Here is an 18,962-nt window from a genome sequence, read left to right as displayed (position 1 = left end):
CATGTGGAGTTTTCCCCTTCTCCCCGTGTCTGCGTGGTCCCACCTCCAAAACTCAAAGATGTGCAGGGTAGGTCAATTGGCCATGCTAAATTGCTCCTTAATTGAAAGAAAATAATTGGGTACTCAAATTTTAAAAAAATTCTTTGCTGGATATTAAACCTGACAAAATAAATATCTTTTATTTTCGAGACTCCCAGTTTCGGCCTCGTCCGTTGTTTCTAACTTTAATCAAGATAGTTTCAATTTTGTAAAACATATTGGAACTAATTTTGTACTTAAAATAAAATGAGTATAATTGAAGAAACAATGCGGGTAATTTAGACAACAGCTTTTCTCCTCCAGTTTAGCGGGTTGAACTGTTGTGGTATGTTTCGTTGATCATTTAGTAGAATTGGAAAGTACTGTCACTTCAATTGAGTGGTTATCTAATGTGATCAGTCTGATCCTAGAACTACTACATTGTCACTTCTGACTCAGTTAAAGATTGTTTTTTTGGTATTGAAAGCTTCTAGCCAATTTGCTACGTGTCTGTAAATAAAATCTGTAATATGTGGAGAAATATCTTAAAATCAAAAAAATAAAATAGCATTTCAGCCATCCAATTTTCCAATCATTCCAACAACTGTTCCAACCCTACTGTTTCCTTAGTACATTTGCGTTTTTTCGACCTTTTAAGAAAGAGCCTTTGGGGGGATTTGGTTTTATGCATGCTATTTGGAAATCATCATTTAAAAATCTTTTTATTGGCATTTTCAAAAATGATAAATAATTATGTTCATTGTTGGCCGTGTTCCTTCAATTGTTATTCACTCATTCGTTCCCTTTTGCAATTTACCTTATTCTTCACCTCTTCTAAGCATTTGAATTTACATTTTTAAAATCCAAACAAGTGTTTAGTGAAGTGTAATTATTTTTGATTTGGCATTCTGAACACGTGGCCCTGGGGTCTCATTTGGACGTTTTACACAAAGTTACTTAAAAATGCAAACTTTTGTTTGACAACCAGTGGAATATTCGATGTTTATTCGTTTCTGATGGTGTTTGTCATCTCTTGCACACAACAAGTTAGGATCTTTCAAAAGTTATTCCTTTCTCTTGGTGCAAAGGAAATCGAGTAACTAATCAGCAGATTGCCGAGTAACTGTTTGAGTACATCTTCCGTTGCATTGCAACAATCTTCCAGAGAAGCAATACAGGGAATGGATCAATAAGCATTTCACACCACTTCTTGTGAAAGCTTCAGTTCCAGTTGATAGTATGTGAAAGACAGACACATGGATCAATACACTTTTTATTAACCATTTCAGTCTGAATTTAAGGCACACAAATGCTTTTGGCATTTGATCTTGACAGATTATTATTGTGGTTCTTGTGAAGGAGCTTCTTCCATCTTAATTCTGGACTACATCTGTATCATAACAATGCGTGCAACATGTAAAATAAGACCCTGGTTCTAGTGCTTTAAACAGTGTAGGAGTAGGAAACCACAATTCTGCAACATCTTAATGATATATGCATGTGCGGGCCACAAACTGTTTCCTGAGGAACTATCAAGCTAAGCTACACTCCCATGCTCATTTCATTCTTGTGTTCCAGCTGTCGCTCTGTATAGCCAAAGCAACTTGGCTGTCGCTGCAAAACAACTCCGTACATTAAGGGTTAAGATAAACATGCATACAAAAATGTACTTGCTATAAATCCATGTCAAAGAACTAGATAATATTCAGTCTACTGCAATGTGTTGAGAGAATTACTGTATAACTGGCTTATTTAATGATATATATTTCCCTGCAAGTCTGGAATAACAGAATTAAAATGTACAATTTGTTTGTCACAATGTTTTCAATTTTCATTTATGCTCATAATTATTAATAATCTTTATTGTCACAAGTAGGCTTGCAATAGCACTTCAATGAAGTTACTGTAAAAAGCCACATTTGGGCGCCTATTCGGGTACACAGGGAGAATTTTGAATGTCCCAATTATCTAAGCACATTTTTCGGGACTTGTGGGAGGAAACCGGAGCACCCAGAAGAAACCCATGTCGACACGGGGAGCACATGCAGACTCTGCACAGACAGTGACCCAAGCTGGAAATCAAACCTGGGACCCTGGCGCTGTGAGGCAACTGTGCTACCGTGCTGCCTATGCATTTGCCCATGATTGTTCGTGAAAATATGATACTTTTATTATTATTCCGGACCAGACCCCAACAGTTGTTAGGGTACCGGACAGAAACCCCAATATTTCATTTAATTTGTAAGACTGAGGCAAGGATACTGCAGGAATAATTCCACGCAAACTTTATTACTAATACAGTATTACTAATTTAACATCTCAAAGAAAATAGCTTACAATTACCAGTTAAACAATGCCTAACAAAATGAAACACTAACTTTTAATTGCTATCTTTTATCTCCACTCAAGCAAAACCCATCTCGTGTCAAAAGCCACTTTTAAGTATGTTAGCCCAGCCAGGAATACTTGCTGTAAAGAGATGTCTTGGATAAACTGCTTTGAAAGAGAGCGACCCTTCTGGAACTAGCTTGCAGATTCTTGTCTGTGGCAGACCACTGTTTAACCTGTCTGCTTTTTCAGAAACTGCTGTCCCGTTGACAGGCAAAATTTTAAAAATAAGTTGTTTTGAGAAAAACTGTTAGTCTGTTCATAGATCAAAACTGAATTGAAACGCAACACCTGACTGCTTCAGTCCCTGACTCCTCCCATTAACGACAGATTAAACACTGTTTCTAATTATCTACTCCCCAGAGAACCTTCTTTATATAAACAAAATCCCATTAGCCTTCACTTGTATGATGCTTTAATTATCCCTTTTGCAGCCACAAAGCCTGGCAGTCTTTCAAACCAGAAATTTTTCAAAACATTACTGCAGCAGTCAAATACACACACTAGGTGGGACTTCCGGTCGGCAAGCGGAGTGGTCGCACGGAGAGGGGCTCCCGTAGCGGCAGAGAGCAGGGAAGGGAAGGAAAGGGACGCACCCCCCCAAAACAAACCTGTCGGCGGGGGATCCTCGGCGGCAGCAGGAGTGGTTCGGCGGCAGCGGGAACGGATCAGCGGCGGGAGCGGTTCGGTGGCGGCAGGAGCGGATCAGCGGCGGGAGCGGTTCGGCTGCAGTGGGTCCACCCCCACCTCCCCAAACGCGGTCCCGGAACGGAGCAGCAGGCCCCCCCCCCTCAACGCAGGCCCGCAGCGGCAGCCCCCCAACGCAGGCCAGGAGTGGAGCGGCCAGGCGGCAGCAACCATCAACCTAACTACCCCCACCGGGAGGACGCGGGGACCGAGCAGCGGGGACCGACCCCCCCCCCCCCCCCCCCCCCCCAAAACCGGCAGCGACCACCACAAGGCCTCTCTCTCTCTCTCTCTCTCTCTCTCTCTCTCTCTCTCCTCTCTCTCTCTCTCTCTCTCTCTCTCTCTCTCTCTCTCTCTCTCCATCTCTCTCTCCTCTCTCTCTCTCTCTCTCTCCTCCTGGGTGAGTGAGGAGAAAGGAAGGGGGGGGGGGAAGAAGAGGACTTTTATTTTAAAACAAAACCAAAAGAAAACTGTTACAGAGAGAGGGGGAGGGGTATATATATTATTTTCTCTCTTTTTACACCTACTCCCATCAACCGTAAGCCCACCTGAGAGGAGTTGCATAAAAGCGGGGGGGGGGGGGGAATAAATAAAATAAAAATAGGGTGTGGAAAAGGGGGGGGAAAGAAAAACAAGGGGAGAAGAAAAGATGAAAGGGAAGGGGGAGAAAAAAACGCCAGAAGGGAGCCAAGGGAGAGGGGGCACCAGAAGCAGACGGGACAAAGGGCAAGCCAGCTCAGGTGAGCGAATTAGCACACAAAGCGGCGGGACGGATGTATCGCCGCATCAAAAAGAGCTGGACAGACAGGTGCCCTCTCCCCTGGGGCTAGAGGGGGGCTGGAATTGGAAGGAAGCCTTTACCGAGGTGGTTAGGGAGCAGCTGCAGGCAATCAAGGCAGAGGGGAAAGCAGACGCAGAGGCCGCAGTACAGGCAGCAGTAGCCAGGGCCATGTCAGGGGTGCAGTAGACTCTGACCAGATTGGAGGAGAAAGTGGATGCCCAAGGGAAGAAACTGGAAGCCCAAGGGGAGAAACTGAAAGCCCAAGGGGAGAAACTGGAAGCCCATGAGGCAACCATTAAAGAGCTGGAGAAAGCAGCGACCGGGCCACGGCCCTGGAGAGGGAAGTGGCGAGACTGGGCGCAACACAGGGGAGCCTGAAGGGCAGGGTAGAAGACCAGGAAAACAGCTCGAGAAGGCAAAATGTTAGGATAGTGGGCCTGCCAGAGGGGACCGAGGGTAGAAACCCCACAGCATACGTGGCTGCAATGCTGGGCAACTTAGTGGGGAGGAACATTTTCCCCACCCCACCGGAAATGGACAGAGCACATCGGTCGCTGCGCCCGAAGCCCAAGGCAGGGGAACAACCGAGAGCAGTCATAGCCAAACTGCACCGGTACCGGGATAGGGAGACAATCCTGCGCTGGGCCAAGGAAAATAGAGCCTGCAAATGGGAAGGGCACACCATCCGAATCTATGAAGATCTTGGAGCAGACATAACTAAGAAACGGGCTGAGTTCAACAGAGCGAAAGCAGCTCTCTACAGGAGCAAAGTGCGTTTTGGTATGCTGTACCCAGAGCTGCGGACTGGCTGTCCGACCTCTCGGAATCTCTCCAAATGGAGAAAATCAAATTCGCCATCCGAGGGTCGGACGACGGCTTCCACAGAACGTGGGAGCCATTCATGCAATTGTTCCGGGACCTTTTTGTGGCCAACGTACAAGAGGAAGAATCGGGTGGCCAAGAATCAGGGGAAAATGGACGGGAATCGGGGGAAGGTGGCCGGTGGGGGGGGGGGGGGGGGGGGGGGGGGGGGGCTACGGGTTCGTTATGGGGGTTTGATGGCTAGCTAAGGCCCAAAACCAAACTGTAAATAAATGCCTACAAACATGTGCCTCGGCCATATTGGGGAATGTAAAATATGTATGCCGGCTAAAGGGGGGGCGGCCACAGTTGTTATTACGAAGATGCTTACCTGTAAATATATATGTTAATTTTTGCGTGTTTTTTTTTCTCTCTCTCTAATAATTTGTAATTTGTTCAATATAAAACATGAAAACTCAATAAAAAACATTTATAAAAAAACATACACACTAACCCAGGCTTTTAATCGTTACTATACCAAATGCATAAATACAATATATATATATATATATCTGAAATTCCTATGTTCAATACACTTTGAAAGCAAAAAGTCAATGGATCCTTTCTTCCTGAAAGTGAATGTATTTTAATATTCAGATGTTTTTATAAAAATTAAAACGTTTAATTGAATTTGAAGGTTTACATTTTTTTTAAACCTCATGCTCACCCTGTACAAGTGACAGGAGTCAGAGTGCAGAGATTCACCTTGTACAATGGACAGGAGTCAGTGAATGCAGAGACTCACCCTGTACAATGGACAGGAGTCACAGAGTGACTCTGGGTAGGTTGAATGACAGGTAATATTGGAGGTGGGAGCAAGAGATTTGTGATGTGGCTTATCTGTCTGTTTCTTATCAATAGCTTGACCAGAGAGGGGGTGGGGGAAAAAAAGTAAAAAAGTATTGGTAGCCCACGTAAGAAGACATGGCATCTGATTTGAATTCTTTGTTATCATAGAGGTGGATTGTTGCAAAGGTACACACATCAGCATGCGCACTGACTTTCTGCCCTTGAGTTTTCTTCTTCCATGGCAAAAGTACCTATATTCAGTGTCTCTTTAAGACTGCTTTGTGACTAATATCGGATCACTCTCTCTGCAGAATTGCAATTGGGAGCTTAATGAAAATGTACAACACATCCAGCATGCCGTCAGTTGGACATTTGACAATAAGATTAAATATTTTGTAGAGAACTATATGTGCTGCATAAAAATTTGACTTTTCATCTGATATTTCACTAATTGGGAGCTATTAAGTGGTCTTATGACTTCATTTTTAGAAATAAGCATGTTAATTGTTTTGCTTTTCATTCGATATATAAAACCTTTCTGTTTTTATGAATTGGTACTAATGAAACAACAAATAGTTTGGTGCATATTTTAGTATGAAAACATTTCTGTAGTGATTTGCTATTGTTTTTAAACAGTGACCTTGTTATAATGATCAAATCTGTATCTCTTTCGTGTTTAGCTATACATTTTGTGTTGGATAATCAAAAATGTGAGAGTTTATTTAATCTCCTCAACTTGGTACCTTGTATCAGTATTTAGCATCCCCATTCCATTTGGGTAGTAGATGTGAAGTACAGAAAGTGGTCAGTATTTGTCATTAATAAAGGGAGTTGAACACCCTCTTGGTAAAGTAGAGAGGAATGCACATTTTTGACTTAATTTTGTCAACAGGTCAATATACAATATTCAGAAATCAATGTTCCAGACACATGCATCTTCACTATCAGGAGAGTCAGTAATTGAGAAAAATCCTAATGTCCCTGTTTGAAAGATTTTTCCACCTGACTTCAGAAAACCTCTCTATTTGCCCCTTTCGCCCCTTATTTTAGCCCATTGTCTTCATCAACATGATCCCTGTCACTTCAGCAATCCACTGTATAACATTTTCCGCATGTTGTTCTTGTAGCTCCCTGCTGAGTAAATATAGTGATTTAAAAATTGTCATAACTTTCCATTGTACAGTTTAATGCTGGAGTGTGCATGCTTTCTGAACTGCATAAATCCAAATTCCTATGTTTTTATATTTGCATAATAATTCATATGTCTCATGCATATGTTACATTCTGGCTAATGAGAATTTAAATCCATCAAATGGTATACAAAAGAAAAATGCTGTCTGTTTCCTTCAGGTCAAAACTTGGGAGTGCCGTAATTGGAGCTGTTTATGTTGCAGAGTTGGATAGTGGCAAAGCAAATGATTTAAAAGTTGTGTTTTGAATGCTGGACTTGACAAGATGTTTACATCCTTTAACTTGAGATAGAACTAGGAATTTTGGAAGCACTCCAGCTCGGACAAATGCCAATCTGGTCTCGTTGCCATGGGGTGAAACTCAAATATAAACCTCCTAAAATCATTTGGAAGTTTTCACACTGTTATCCAGTAACTGATGTTGTGTGGAGTGACAAAGCAGCTACTGCTGTGGAGAAGCATGACACTTGTATGAAATTTTCTGTTTGAAATGAACGAAAAAGAACAGGCTACTTCTGGAGATTTAAGGAACAAGCAATCGCTTTGGGCCTTGCAGGTGGAAATTGAACCTGCGTGACTAGGACTGAGTGAAACACGTTTTGAAGGACATTAGAAGTTGAGTAGGGAGCAGTGAGCCGGCTGGAGAGCCAGGAGTACCCTCGCACTTGTTCATGTAATGCTACACATGCCAGTAATGCAGTACATAGCGAAAGGGGTTCTGAGATGTATCCTGGTTGCAATAGTTATTCAAACATACCTCTTCTTTAGTTTTGTGTATTCATTGCCTATTAGTTAATGTTTCATCTATGTTTATTTTCATTTGTTTGTTACAGTGAAAGTCTTAAAATGTGAAAACTTGTCCTTCGGCATTTTCCATTGTTGATTCATTTATTTTCAAGCGTTATTGGTATCGAAGGGAATCAGACCAACTTTGGTGCCCTTGCAAGATCAAAACCTAGAGCTGTAAAATGGGCCCACTGGAGCTTTCCAGGATTTTTTAAAAAACAAGAATTCGTACTTCCATTTTCTGTATTCGGTGGAAAGTCAATATGGCTACAGCATGGTAGCATTGTGGATAGCACAATTGCTTCACAGCTCCAGGGTCCCAGGTTCGATTCTGGCTTGGTCACTGTCTGTGCGGAGTCTGCACATCCTCCCAGTGTGTGCTTGGGTTTCCTCCGGGTGCTCCGGTTTCCTCCCACAGTCCAAAGGTGTGCACGTTACGTGGATTGGCCATGATAAATTGCCCTTGGTGTCCAAAATTGCCCTTAGTATTGGGTGGGGTTATGGGGATAGGGTGGAGGTGTTGACCTTGGGTAGGGTGCTCTTTCCAGGAGCCGGTGCAGACTCGATGGGCCGAATGGCCTCCTTCTGCACTGTAAATTCTATGATAATCTATTGCTCACACACTTCTGAAGACCTGTCTGTTAGTGCCTTGCAGCAGGTTTAAAAAAGATTAATTTGAATCTGTGGTAGTGAAATTAGAAGTCGTCTTTAAAGTAGGAACTAAAAACGTAGGAATTGTTGAAGTATTGGCTCGATAGAACGGTAGCACAGTTGTTTAACAGCTCCAGGGTCCCCGGTTCGATTCCCGGCTTGGTTCACTGTCTGTGTGGAGTTTGCATGTTCTCCCCGTGTCTGCGTGGGTTTCCTCCGGGTGTTCTGGTTTCCTCCCACAAGTCCTGAAAGATGTGCTGTTGTGTAATTCGGACATTCTGAATGCTCCCTCTGTGTATCCGAACAGGTGCCGGAATGAGGCGACTAGGAGATTTCACAGTAACTTGGTTGCTGTGTTAATGTAAGCCTACTTGTGACAATAAAGATTATTATTATTAGTACTGTATTTGGACTTGAGGGAATGAGTGATCCCAAGAGCATTCAAATAATTAACTTGACTTCAATTGCAAATAAAACAACTTGAACTGGCAAGGGAGAGAAAATCTTGGAAAGGGAGACATATCTTGAGTGTGTTAGTTAATGGGAAAGTACCTTCTTTTTAGTTTGGTTGCCAGTTAAGTGATTAAATAGTAATCTTTATTGTCACAAGTAGGCTTACATTAACACTGCAATGAAGTTACTTTGAAAAACCCCTAGTTGCCACCTTCCGGCGTCTGTTCAGGTACACAGAGGGAGAATTCAGAATTCTCAGCTGGGAATTGAACCCGCATTGCTGGCGGCCTTCTGTATTACAAAACAGCTATCCAGCCCACTGAGCTAAACCAGCTCATTCAAGCAGTTGTTTTAGTTTTTTTACAGTAAAAATCTCCAAAATGTGGAATCTCGTTCTTCAGTTTCGTTATTTGTTTGGGAAGTTCTTTATTAAATGTCATCGTTCACGATGTGGGATTGTAATAATTGGAAAATCTTAGCTTGCAAAGAATTATACTAATTTACTTTATGCATTTGATGTTCCAGGTCATAAATCGCAGAGAGAAGAATTGGATTCTATCCTCTTTATTTTTGAGGTAAGAATGCTTGAAATTGGCAACTATTCATTAAAGTAGGTTAAATTACTCAGATGCTTTTAGGTAAGTGAATGTTGTGCGCAGCCGAAGCAGAGAAACAAAATGTAATGGCATAAGAGTAGACAAGAGACAAAAGAAAAATAATACATTGTTTTGTTTGAAAAATATTCATTATATTTCACTTATGCATGTCACACTTGCTTAATTTGCCTAATTTAGTTGCTATAAGACAGTAGTTAATGATATATTGTACATAATATAGCACCCCTTTTATTATAGAAGGATGTATTTTCCAAGTTGACTATGAGCAACACCTTGGTAGAACATATTTTTCCCTTGATTAGGTTTTACTTTTTTCTTTTCTGTACATTTTGCTCCAGGAATAAAATTGAACAAGTCTTAACTGCCCTGGCAAAACTGAAGAGTTAAGAATTCTCTGCTCCAGGAAGGCTTTTATGAAGCAGCAGTTAAAATAAAACTTTATATCTGAAGTAAAATTATTTTATTCCTAATGATGATTAATACTACTTGTTTCATTGTGCACTATAATATTTTTCATTAAGTTGTGAATATCAACTAAATCACAGTTTAGAATCACTTTCTGCTAGTTAAGTTTCATAAGTCCAATACAGCTATTGCCTCATTCAGCATTTTGATTTAGCATCACAGCTATAATAGGGCCGATACGAGCATTTAGTGCTGGGATTTTCGTTTTAGTATTGTTTTGCCCTCGGCCCGACTGAGCATGCATGACCCAATCAGCACCAGTTTAGAGTGGCCTCTTTCGCTCCCTGAGACATACTTGCACCCTCAGCTGCTCTCTCCCCTTGCTCACTTCCTCACTTGTGACGTCCTTCACCCCAGTCCTCACTTACAAGAGAGTAAGGGAGAGAAAGCGGTGAGTGGGAGGGTTGGGCAAAGATGGTGTGAGCTGGAGAATGAAGGCATATGGTGATGCAGCTAATGGGAGACCAGTCAAAAGGGTGACAAAAGAGTTGTCCAAACCTTTTGCGTGAAGGGACATATTTCAATTTTTCTGACTGAGTGGTGAAGAAGATGTTAACTGGCTTGAAGGTAATATACACAAATTGAATTAATGGGTGACTACATGGCAGATTCAGTATGACATGGATAAATGTGAATTTATCCACTTCGGATGGAGAAACATAATGGCAGCATGTTATTTAAATGTTAATAGATTTTGAATTATTAACCTACAAAAGGACCTGGCTGTCCTTGTACACCAGATACTGAAAGTAAGCATGCAGGTACAGTGAGCAGTTAGGAAGGGAAATGGTATGTTGACCTTCATTGCAAGAGGACTTGAGTACAGGAGCAGGATGTTTTTCTGCAGCTGCACAGGGTCTTGGTGAGACCACACCTGGAGTATTGTATGCAGTTTTAATCTCCTTTTATCCAAGAAAGAATATACTTGCGATACAAGGAGTGCAGGGAAGGTTCACAAGACTGATCCTGGGCTGGCAGGATTGTCGTATGAGGAGAGATTGGGTCGACTGGACCTGTATTCACTGAGATTTTGAGGAATGAGAGGGGATCTAATTGAAATGTATAAAATTCTGAAGGGGCTGGACAGACTGCACGCAAGAATGTTGCTTCCTGTCACAGCCTCAGAATACAGGGCAGACCATTTAGGACTGAGATGAGGAGGATGGTGAACCTGTGGAATTCTCTGCCACAGAAGGCTGTGCTGGCCAAGTCACTGAATGTATTTAAGAAGGAAATAGATTTCTAGACTCTAAAGGTATCGAGGAGTATGGGGCGAACATGGGAGTGTGGCATTGTGTTAGGATCAACCATCATATTGAATGGTGGAGCAGGCTCGAAGAGCCAAATTGCCGACCTTTCCTATTTTCTGTTTTAATGAAACATCAAGTACCCTTGAACGTTCAGGTCCCAGCTTTGATCAATTTGCAGCCACATCTCTGCTATTGGTTTACAAATACTTGTTTATATTTGAGCTGACAATTCATCCATTCTGTTACAGATACTGTGGGAATTCAGATCGAAAGCCTTTAGTTCTGACTTCTGACTATTTTGTAAACTCTGGCCTTGTCTTCTTTCACACTATTAAGTTTGTATGCTTTGTCCCCTGCTGCAATGCTCTGTCCCTTGCTGCTCCACTCGAATTGTCATGAACTTTAGTGCTTCTTTACTGTCTTGCTGTGTCCTTTAATTTGCCACACCTTTTCTCACTTGAGCGCTCAACCCCACCCTAGTTGTATAACTCCCCAAAACACTGTTCACAGCAGCGTTCAGGTACCCAACTATATTGGTGTCAGTGGCCCATGAATCAAACTCCATTTTCCTTGCACCACTCTTCGAGCCATGCATTCAACTTGATAATCCTTATGACAATCTGCTTGGGGGTGGCTTGGTGGCGCAGTGGTTCGCACTGCTGCCCCACGGCGCCAAGGACACTGATTCAATCCCGGCAACAGGATATCAACCCAAGTGCAGGACTTGGCTCAACCCCATGCACAGAATAAGCAAAACCCAGCCTCTCAGGATGTCCCTAATAAGTGCCTTTGAGAAGGGACATCTCAAGCTCCAGGGTGGAATCAGGATACCAACCATAGCACTAGACCTGCCAAGCCCAGCACAGTCTGAGAGAGAAATCGGTACCCCTTGGACCTCCAGTGCATCCCAAAATGTATGCCCCCAATCCTGCACTCGCCAATCATACCCAGGGCAGTGCACCACCTGCATTTATATGAAAAGAATATTACATTAGTCCCAGCCAGGGAGACCCCATCACCGAAGAGAAGAACAATTGTCAAGACATCTGATAACTGGACGCCCTGAGAAGGGGGCTGAATCCCCCCCCCTCCCCAGTACAATGAGGGGAACCTCCCATAGACTACCAGACCGGACTAGGATTTTTAACCGCATACTGCTCACCAGATGAAAAAAAAGCCTTAAGGGAATAACGCCCGAGCTGACCTAGGAATATTAGCTACTGTCCGCACTGCAAGCCATCACAAGAAGCATATTTGGGGAAAAGATAGCACTACCTCAACAGAGTCATAAACACTAGCCTTGTTTGTGTTTGTATTCTTATTACAATAAATGTACCCCTTAACCCTGTTGAAATTCCCTAGTTTATATAGTATAATTAAGAAATACTAACTTGTGTCCTTGTTGTGTCATACATTGATTTTTTTTTTAAATTTGGGTTCTGAATCTTCAGACAAAAAGAGGTTAGCTCGTCTTGCCCTGAAGTCTTGCTGCTTATTGTGGCTCCTCCATTCCCGAATCTGAAAATGCAGTCATGTTGCATTTCTTAGGTTTGGAGGAAAATTGCAAACTTGTGCACAAAAAAATGAATTTATAAATTCTATATAAATAGCAGATAATCAAAATTCTCCCCCAGAGATATATGGGTTTGAATCAATTAATTTCTTGCACCTCTAGGTTAGTGCTGAATTTGAACAAAACTTTTATTTTGTAAACTTTCTATCTCTGCCCTGCAGTTTTCTTAGTAAAATTGCATCCATTTTTTGCAGAAACACATTAGGGTTACATGGAACCTTTTTGTATTTTTGTTAACTGTGCTTGCTTTAACTGCACACTTTAATCCAAATTGAAATTTATTTTTCCTTACAGAAAATTCTACAACACCTTCCAGAAAGAATTCAGAGCAGATGGCAGTTCCACAGCATAGGTAACTTCTCGATTCCTTATTTGAATATTGATTGTACCAATATTTTTTTTTGCAAGTAAATATATTTGGAACGCATTTTGTGCATTCAATGGCCTTGGACAATATCTATAGAGAAAACACATTACCCCTATTCAGCTAGCAGCTAAGAAATAGGAGCATAAGTAGGTCTGAAGCTTGCTCTGTTATTCAAAAGGATCATGGCTGATGCATGACCTTCAATCCGCTTCCTTGACCAGTGGGCTCTCTTGACTCCATGAGAGTCCCAGAATCTTAATAGCCCTGGTTATAATCAGTGACTGCTCATCCGCAGACTCGTAACACTGAGTGAAGCAATTGCTACTCATCTCAGTCCTAAATGGCTGACCCTTTTTCCAGAGGCTCTGCAATCTCTAGCCAGATAAATGCCCTCTGTGCCTATCCTGCCATGCCCCTTCAGAATCTTGTATGTTTCACTAAGATCATCTCATTTTTGGTAAACACCAGAGAGAGTAGGCCAGGCATTGTCCAACCTTTTCACTCTTGGTGGGGATAATGTCTGGCGCAACAATAAACTGATTTTCAAAAAGAAGTTGAGGTCTTAAGGAAAAAACAATTGCTGACCAAAAATGCAGTAAAGTCTTAGCAATAAATTGTTCTGTTTAAAAAGATTAAATAATAAAAATAACCAGTGTGAGAGGGTCAGTGTACATGGGTGGGTGAGTGTGCGTGGGTGCATGTTTCTGTGTTGGTGTGTGGTGGTAAGAGTGAATGAGATACTGAAGACTGGGCCTAAAGCAGATCCGCACTCATCACCACAGCCTCACTCAGATCTCGCATCCTCTCCCACTCACCCCCATGTGCGTGGACTGTTTCTTGCTCCCATCCCCTCGCTCCTGCACTCTGTCTCTCTCGTGTATGCATGTGCGCCCTTGCTCATGCCCACTCCTGTGCCCCCCACTCGCACGCCTAATCTCAACTCTGCCCTCCCTGGGCACAGGACTGGATATATCTGGCTCCCCGGTCATCAACCTCACTGTTGCTTTGCTTCTCTCTGACAGCCTTCAACGCATTCCCCAATGTTCGTTTTTGCTGTTCCTCCAATCGGATACTGCTTCTCTCCCTCATTTGTGGCTGATAGGCGGACTAGTGAGCCTAACATAAGCAAAAGTGGAAGAGAAGTGTCCTGAGATTGGAAGAACAGCTCCAAGAAGAATCTTTCATTGATACTCACCCCTTTGACTTGGATTTTCAAAACTGATGCCGGGGCATCTTAGAGTGGCTTCATGGGCAGTACTTTGGACAAGCCTTGAATAGGCCCATTGAACTCAATCTTCTTAAAGGAAATCCCTCTTGTCCTAGGAATCCACTGTGAACTTTTGGATAAGGTGAATAAATTTCACACAGTTTTCCGGGCATAGTCTCGCCAGAGTTCTGTACGATTGCAATAGGTCTCCTTGCTCTTGTGCTCCAACCCCCTTGCAATAAAGGCTGGAAACTGTTTGATTTCCTAATTGCTTATTGTATCTGCATGTCAACTTTCTATGTTTTGTTCACAAGCTCAACCAATTACGACTGAATATTAATGTACAATAGTTTCTTATCATGCCACGATGGCACAGTGGTTAGCACTGCTGCCTCACAGCTCCAGGGACCCGGTTTCAATTCCGGCCTCGGGTGACTGTGTGGAGTTTGCACTTTCTCCCCTATCTGCGTGGGTATCCTCTGGGTGCTCTGGTTTCCTCCCACAGTCCAAAGATGTACAGGTTCGATGGGTTGGCCATGCTAAATTGCCCCTTAATGTCCAAAGGGTTAGGTGGGGTTACTGGGTCAAGGGGATAGGGTGGGGCCCTAGTAGGGTACCTTTTCAGAGGATCGGTACAGACTCGATGGGCGAATGGCCTCCTTCTGCATTGTAGTGATTCAAAATTATTTTCCTCCATTCAGTCCTACCAAAGTGAATAAATAATCTCCCATTTTTCCCCCATCTGCCACATTCTTCTACATTCATATCCACTTTGCTAACACACCAGCCACAGCCTAAGATCAGCAAAAATCTTTCATGTGGCACCTTTTGAATATCCAATTGTACTAAATCCCCTTTATCCAGGTTGGAAGTTACATCCCAAAAATGATCTTAAATTTGTCAAACACAATTTCCTTCTAATTAAACCTTCTTGACTCTGTGTAATCATACAATCTTCTGAGAGCCCTGTTATCACTTCCTATAGTTCCTAAAATGTTTCTGATCACTCACATAAAGCTAACTCTACTATAGTTACCCGTTTTCTATTTTTGCCCGTTCTCTGAATACTGGGGTTGTATTTGTTACCTAATTGGGACTGTGAGAATCCAGAGCATTTCAGAAGATCACAACCAGCACATCTCCTATCTTTCTAGCTACTTTTTTTTTGTTTTTAGAAGCCTAAGATGTAGGACATCAGGTCAGGGGATTTGTTGGCTCTCAGCCCTGTTATTTTCCCATGTAATTTTTATTTGCTGCTGTTCTCTAAATATTCATGTAATGGTAACATTACTGAACTAGTAACTCCATCAACACTCAAACTTGACACTATTCATGATCAGCACACCATGCACCACCTTAAACATTAATTCCCTCCACCATCGGTGCACAGTGGTAGCAGTGTGTACCATCTACAAGTTGCACTGCAGCTATTTTCCAAATTTTCAACCATACCTTTCAACTGTGACCTCTACCACCTAGATGAACTACGGCAGCACAGCAGGCAGATGGGAACACCATCATCCTTGTATGTCCCCCTCCAACCTACACAGCATCCTGACTTGGAACTATATCATACAAGCATAGGTAATAGGAGCAAGAGGAGGCAATTCAGCCTGTCCTTTAACTTCCTCCCTAACAGTACTTCAGGTATACCAACATTATATGGACTGCAACGGTTCAATAAGGCATTTTATCACCACCGTTTTAAGGTCAATTAAGGATGGGCAATAAATGCTGACCTACCATCGGCACTCTGATCCCATGAATGAATTTTAAAAAAAAATTACTTTAAGTTCCTCGATCTCATTAAAACGTTGGTACCTAACTATTTCTGGCTTCTACGTTGAATATTTTTTTCATGTCTCTGCCATTTTATTTATTCCCCATTATATTTTCCCCTGACTTAGTCTTAAGAGAATTGGTGTTCATTTGCTGCGTCTTATTGTATACTGGCGAGTTTCAAGACATTTTATTTTTTTCTATTTCAATTATTTGGCCATCCTTTGCTGGTAGATAAAGCTCTCCCAATCTCTGACTTATCCATGTCAATGTTATAAGGCTTCTCATTTAATACAATGCTATTGTTGCATCTTTAGTACCTGATGAATCACTCTTCTGATGGAAGTTTTGTTTCTCAATGACGTGTAGGTGCATTGAGAAAAATAAAATACCTCTTTAGGAGATATTTGGCTTATCCATAGTCATAACTTTTCATTGCTTTATTTGAGATCAATGCTCCAGTTTCAGACTTGCATATGTTACTCAAACTCTATGAAAGCAACCATATTTTATGTTTACCCCGTCTAGAGAATTCCTTCCTGTACAATTTCTAACTCTCCCTGTCTCATTACACAAAACACAGTCTTAAAAAATAGTCTTTTCCCTGGTTGGTTCCATGTCTTATTATACGAAACTATCTTGAATGCATTCCCTGAACATGTCTTCCAAACTAGTGCCAATTTAATTTAGCAAGTCTGTGAAGACACAAGCCACCCACAATTATTGCATTGCTTTCGTTACAAACTTCTCTCGCGTCTTGCTTAATACTCTGTCCAACAGTCAGTCTGTTAGGAAACCTATGTATTACTCCTACCAGCACTTTCTGACCCGTGATATTTCTTATTTCTACCCCACATTATTTATTCTTCCTACTCTTGAACCAAGATCCTTCCTCACTTCCTTGCAGCATCCTTTATTATCAGGGTTTACCCCACTCACCTTTTTCAGCTTTTATCTGTTAAGGTAAGTATTTCCATCCTAGTGCTCTGAGTGGTGACATCCCATCTATTGATGAGCTATATGCTAGAACAGAAATCTTTTATGGCAAGTGATTTACTGAGAAAAATTATTCAATGTAAATCTGTTCATTTTTATTTTCTATTTGAAGATTATATCCTCTGGACATTGTATTCCTGCTGTGGCCTATTGGCATAGGTCACTGAGCTGGTAAACCACAAAAAATTCTACAGCAATGATGTGGGGCTCCCAACTCGAACCCCATCACAGTAGATGGTTTAAAAACTGTTCCGTGGCAGGCATGGGTGAGCTTACGAAAATAGTTGAATCAAGTCTTCAACACGCAGTCATTTCAGTAATGTGAAAAGAAAAGATAATTGTGATATATAAAACAAAAATAGCGCAAAAAGTTGAATAAAACAGTGGTCTTTCCTTTTCCTTTTGGCAATAAAATTATGCCATGGGGTGCAAAAGTCATCAAGAGTATTAAAGAGAATGCCATGGACTTGGTAAGTATTTATCAAGTTTGACTGAGAGCTCAGATATTTTGTCCTTAAGTTATACTGTTTCCAATATTATTTTTCAACGATATAAATTTTGTTTTTCTTTTGCAGGCTTGATTTTAAAGAAACTCCTTCATATTGGGAACTCCTTGAAGGTTATGCATACTTTTTAAACCAAATTTTTAAGACATCATTAGAAAAGTCCTAAAACCCAGTATGATGTAATGCATGTTTTGTATTTGATCTTATTTTACTATTTTTTCCCAATGATTTGTTTATCCCAGGGTTATTTTACAGTCTTCATAGATTGGTTACTTTTATGTTATAATAAACGTGTTTTGATATTACTTATATAAAAAATGGCACCTTTAGACAAGTTCAGTCCTTTATATTGTGTTTTGAATAATGAAAATATTACTTGGAGTTACATAAGCAACACTTTGTTTACCATTTTTAAAACAGTTAATTATGACAAATTTAATTAGAGATCTGATGAATAAAAAGTGTTTCACAAAGTTTTCATCAGTAAATTTTAAATTATATATCCATTCCAGATTAGAAGAGAAGGTGTACGTCTCTTTTTGTTATGGATGCAAGCACTCCAACACAATTGCACTGAAGAACAGCTGCTGATTTTGCCTGCCTTATTCCTGGTTTCCCACCTCTGTCCTCCGAGCAGGGACCTCGAACACTGGACAATCTGATTAATTCCCCACTTCATCTTCATGAAAGTAAGAACTGGGCATTTTCTGTCTTTTCCTCCAATTGCTGTGCTGTAGTGCTACAGTTGTAAATGCCATAGCTCAATCTGTATAAACAAAATAATGCTTCCAAGTGTAATGTAATTGCACAAAAAGTATATATGTATATTTTCACTTTTCAAAAAAAAGGGCACAACAATTTGAATTTAGCATAATTTTACCAAGTGTCGATCAGCCCCGCTTTGGGTGATGAAAACTTGTAAGATACACATTAAAGTGAGAACCTTGTGGATACCATTATAAGGACTACTGCTGAAAAAAGAAACATGTTGAAGCTTTTCATCAAGCACTCATCAGGACACTTTGCAAGAAAGCAGATAAATGGGAAAGCAATGTATACTGTATGAGAAGAAAGTGCTGATTGGTTGGCAAGAAAATTCTGGAAGAGAGTTTGCCATGGAGAATACTGAGGTGACTGACCGTTACCTGCCGAGCATTGTTTGAAACTTAAATGAGGCAGTTTGACCCTGACTGGTAGGGATTGCCTGGAGAAATGAGTCGGGGAATGGCTGTCACTTATTTTGTTGAGCTGAAATGGGTGTTCACACAAATATTGTTTCTGTCTGCAAGGAACTTGGCTAATATATGTTACATTTTGGGATGTTCAGTCCTTTATATTGTGTTTTAAATACTGAAAATATTACTTGATGTTCATTGGTGCTTTCTCTCACTGGCAGGTCAGTTGTGCAGGTAAATCAAATTTGTAGATAAATGTTACAAAATAATATAACTTGATTTAAAATAGAAATAGCACAGCACTTCAGTATGGGCGGCACGGTGGCACAGTGGTTAACACTGCTCCCTCACAACGCCAGGGACCCGGCGTCAGTTCCAGCCTTGGGTGACTGTGGAGTTTGTACATTATCTCCTTGTCTGCGT

The 18,962-nt window shown here is 41.3% G+C and overlaps 1 protein-coding gene across 1 annotated transcript in view; it reads left to right on the top strand.

Annotated features, from left to right (window-relative positions):
- ralgapa1 (Ral GTPase activating protein catalytic subunit alpha 1) overlaps window positions 1-18,962 on the top strand; it is a 338,673-nt gene that overhangs the window by 22,963 nt on the left and 296,748 nt on the right. The window contains 5 exon segments of the mRNA XM_038790243.1: window positions 9,130-9,179; window positions 12,804-12,861; window positions 17,434-17,477; window positions 17,877-17,952; window positions 17,955-18,053. Coding sequence (XP_038646171.1) covers window positions 9,130-9,179; window positions 12,804-12,861; window positions 17,434-17,477; window positions 17,877-17,952; window positions 17,955-18,053 — 327 coding nt within the window.

The sequence above is a fragment of the Scyliorhinus canicula genome, chromosome 2 (genome assembly GCF_902713615.1).
Source record: "Scyliorhinus canicula chromosome 2, sScyCan1.1, whole genome shotgun sequence".
NCBI classification, from domain to species: domain Eukaryota; kingdom Metazoa; phylum Chordata; class Chondrichthyes; order Carcharhiniformes; family Scyliorhinidae; genus Scyliorhinus; species Scyliorhinus canicula.
This window is presented reverse-complemented; position numbering and strand designations above follow the sequence as displayed.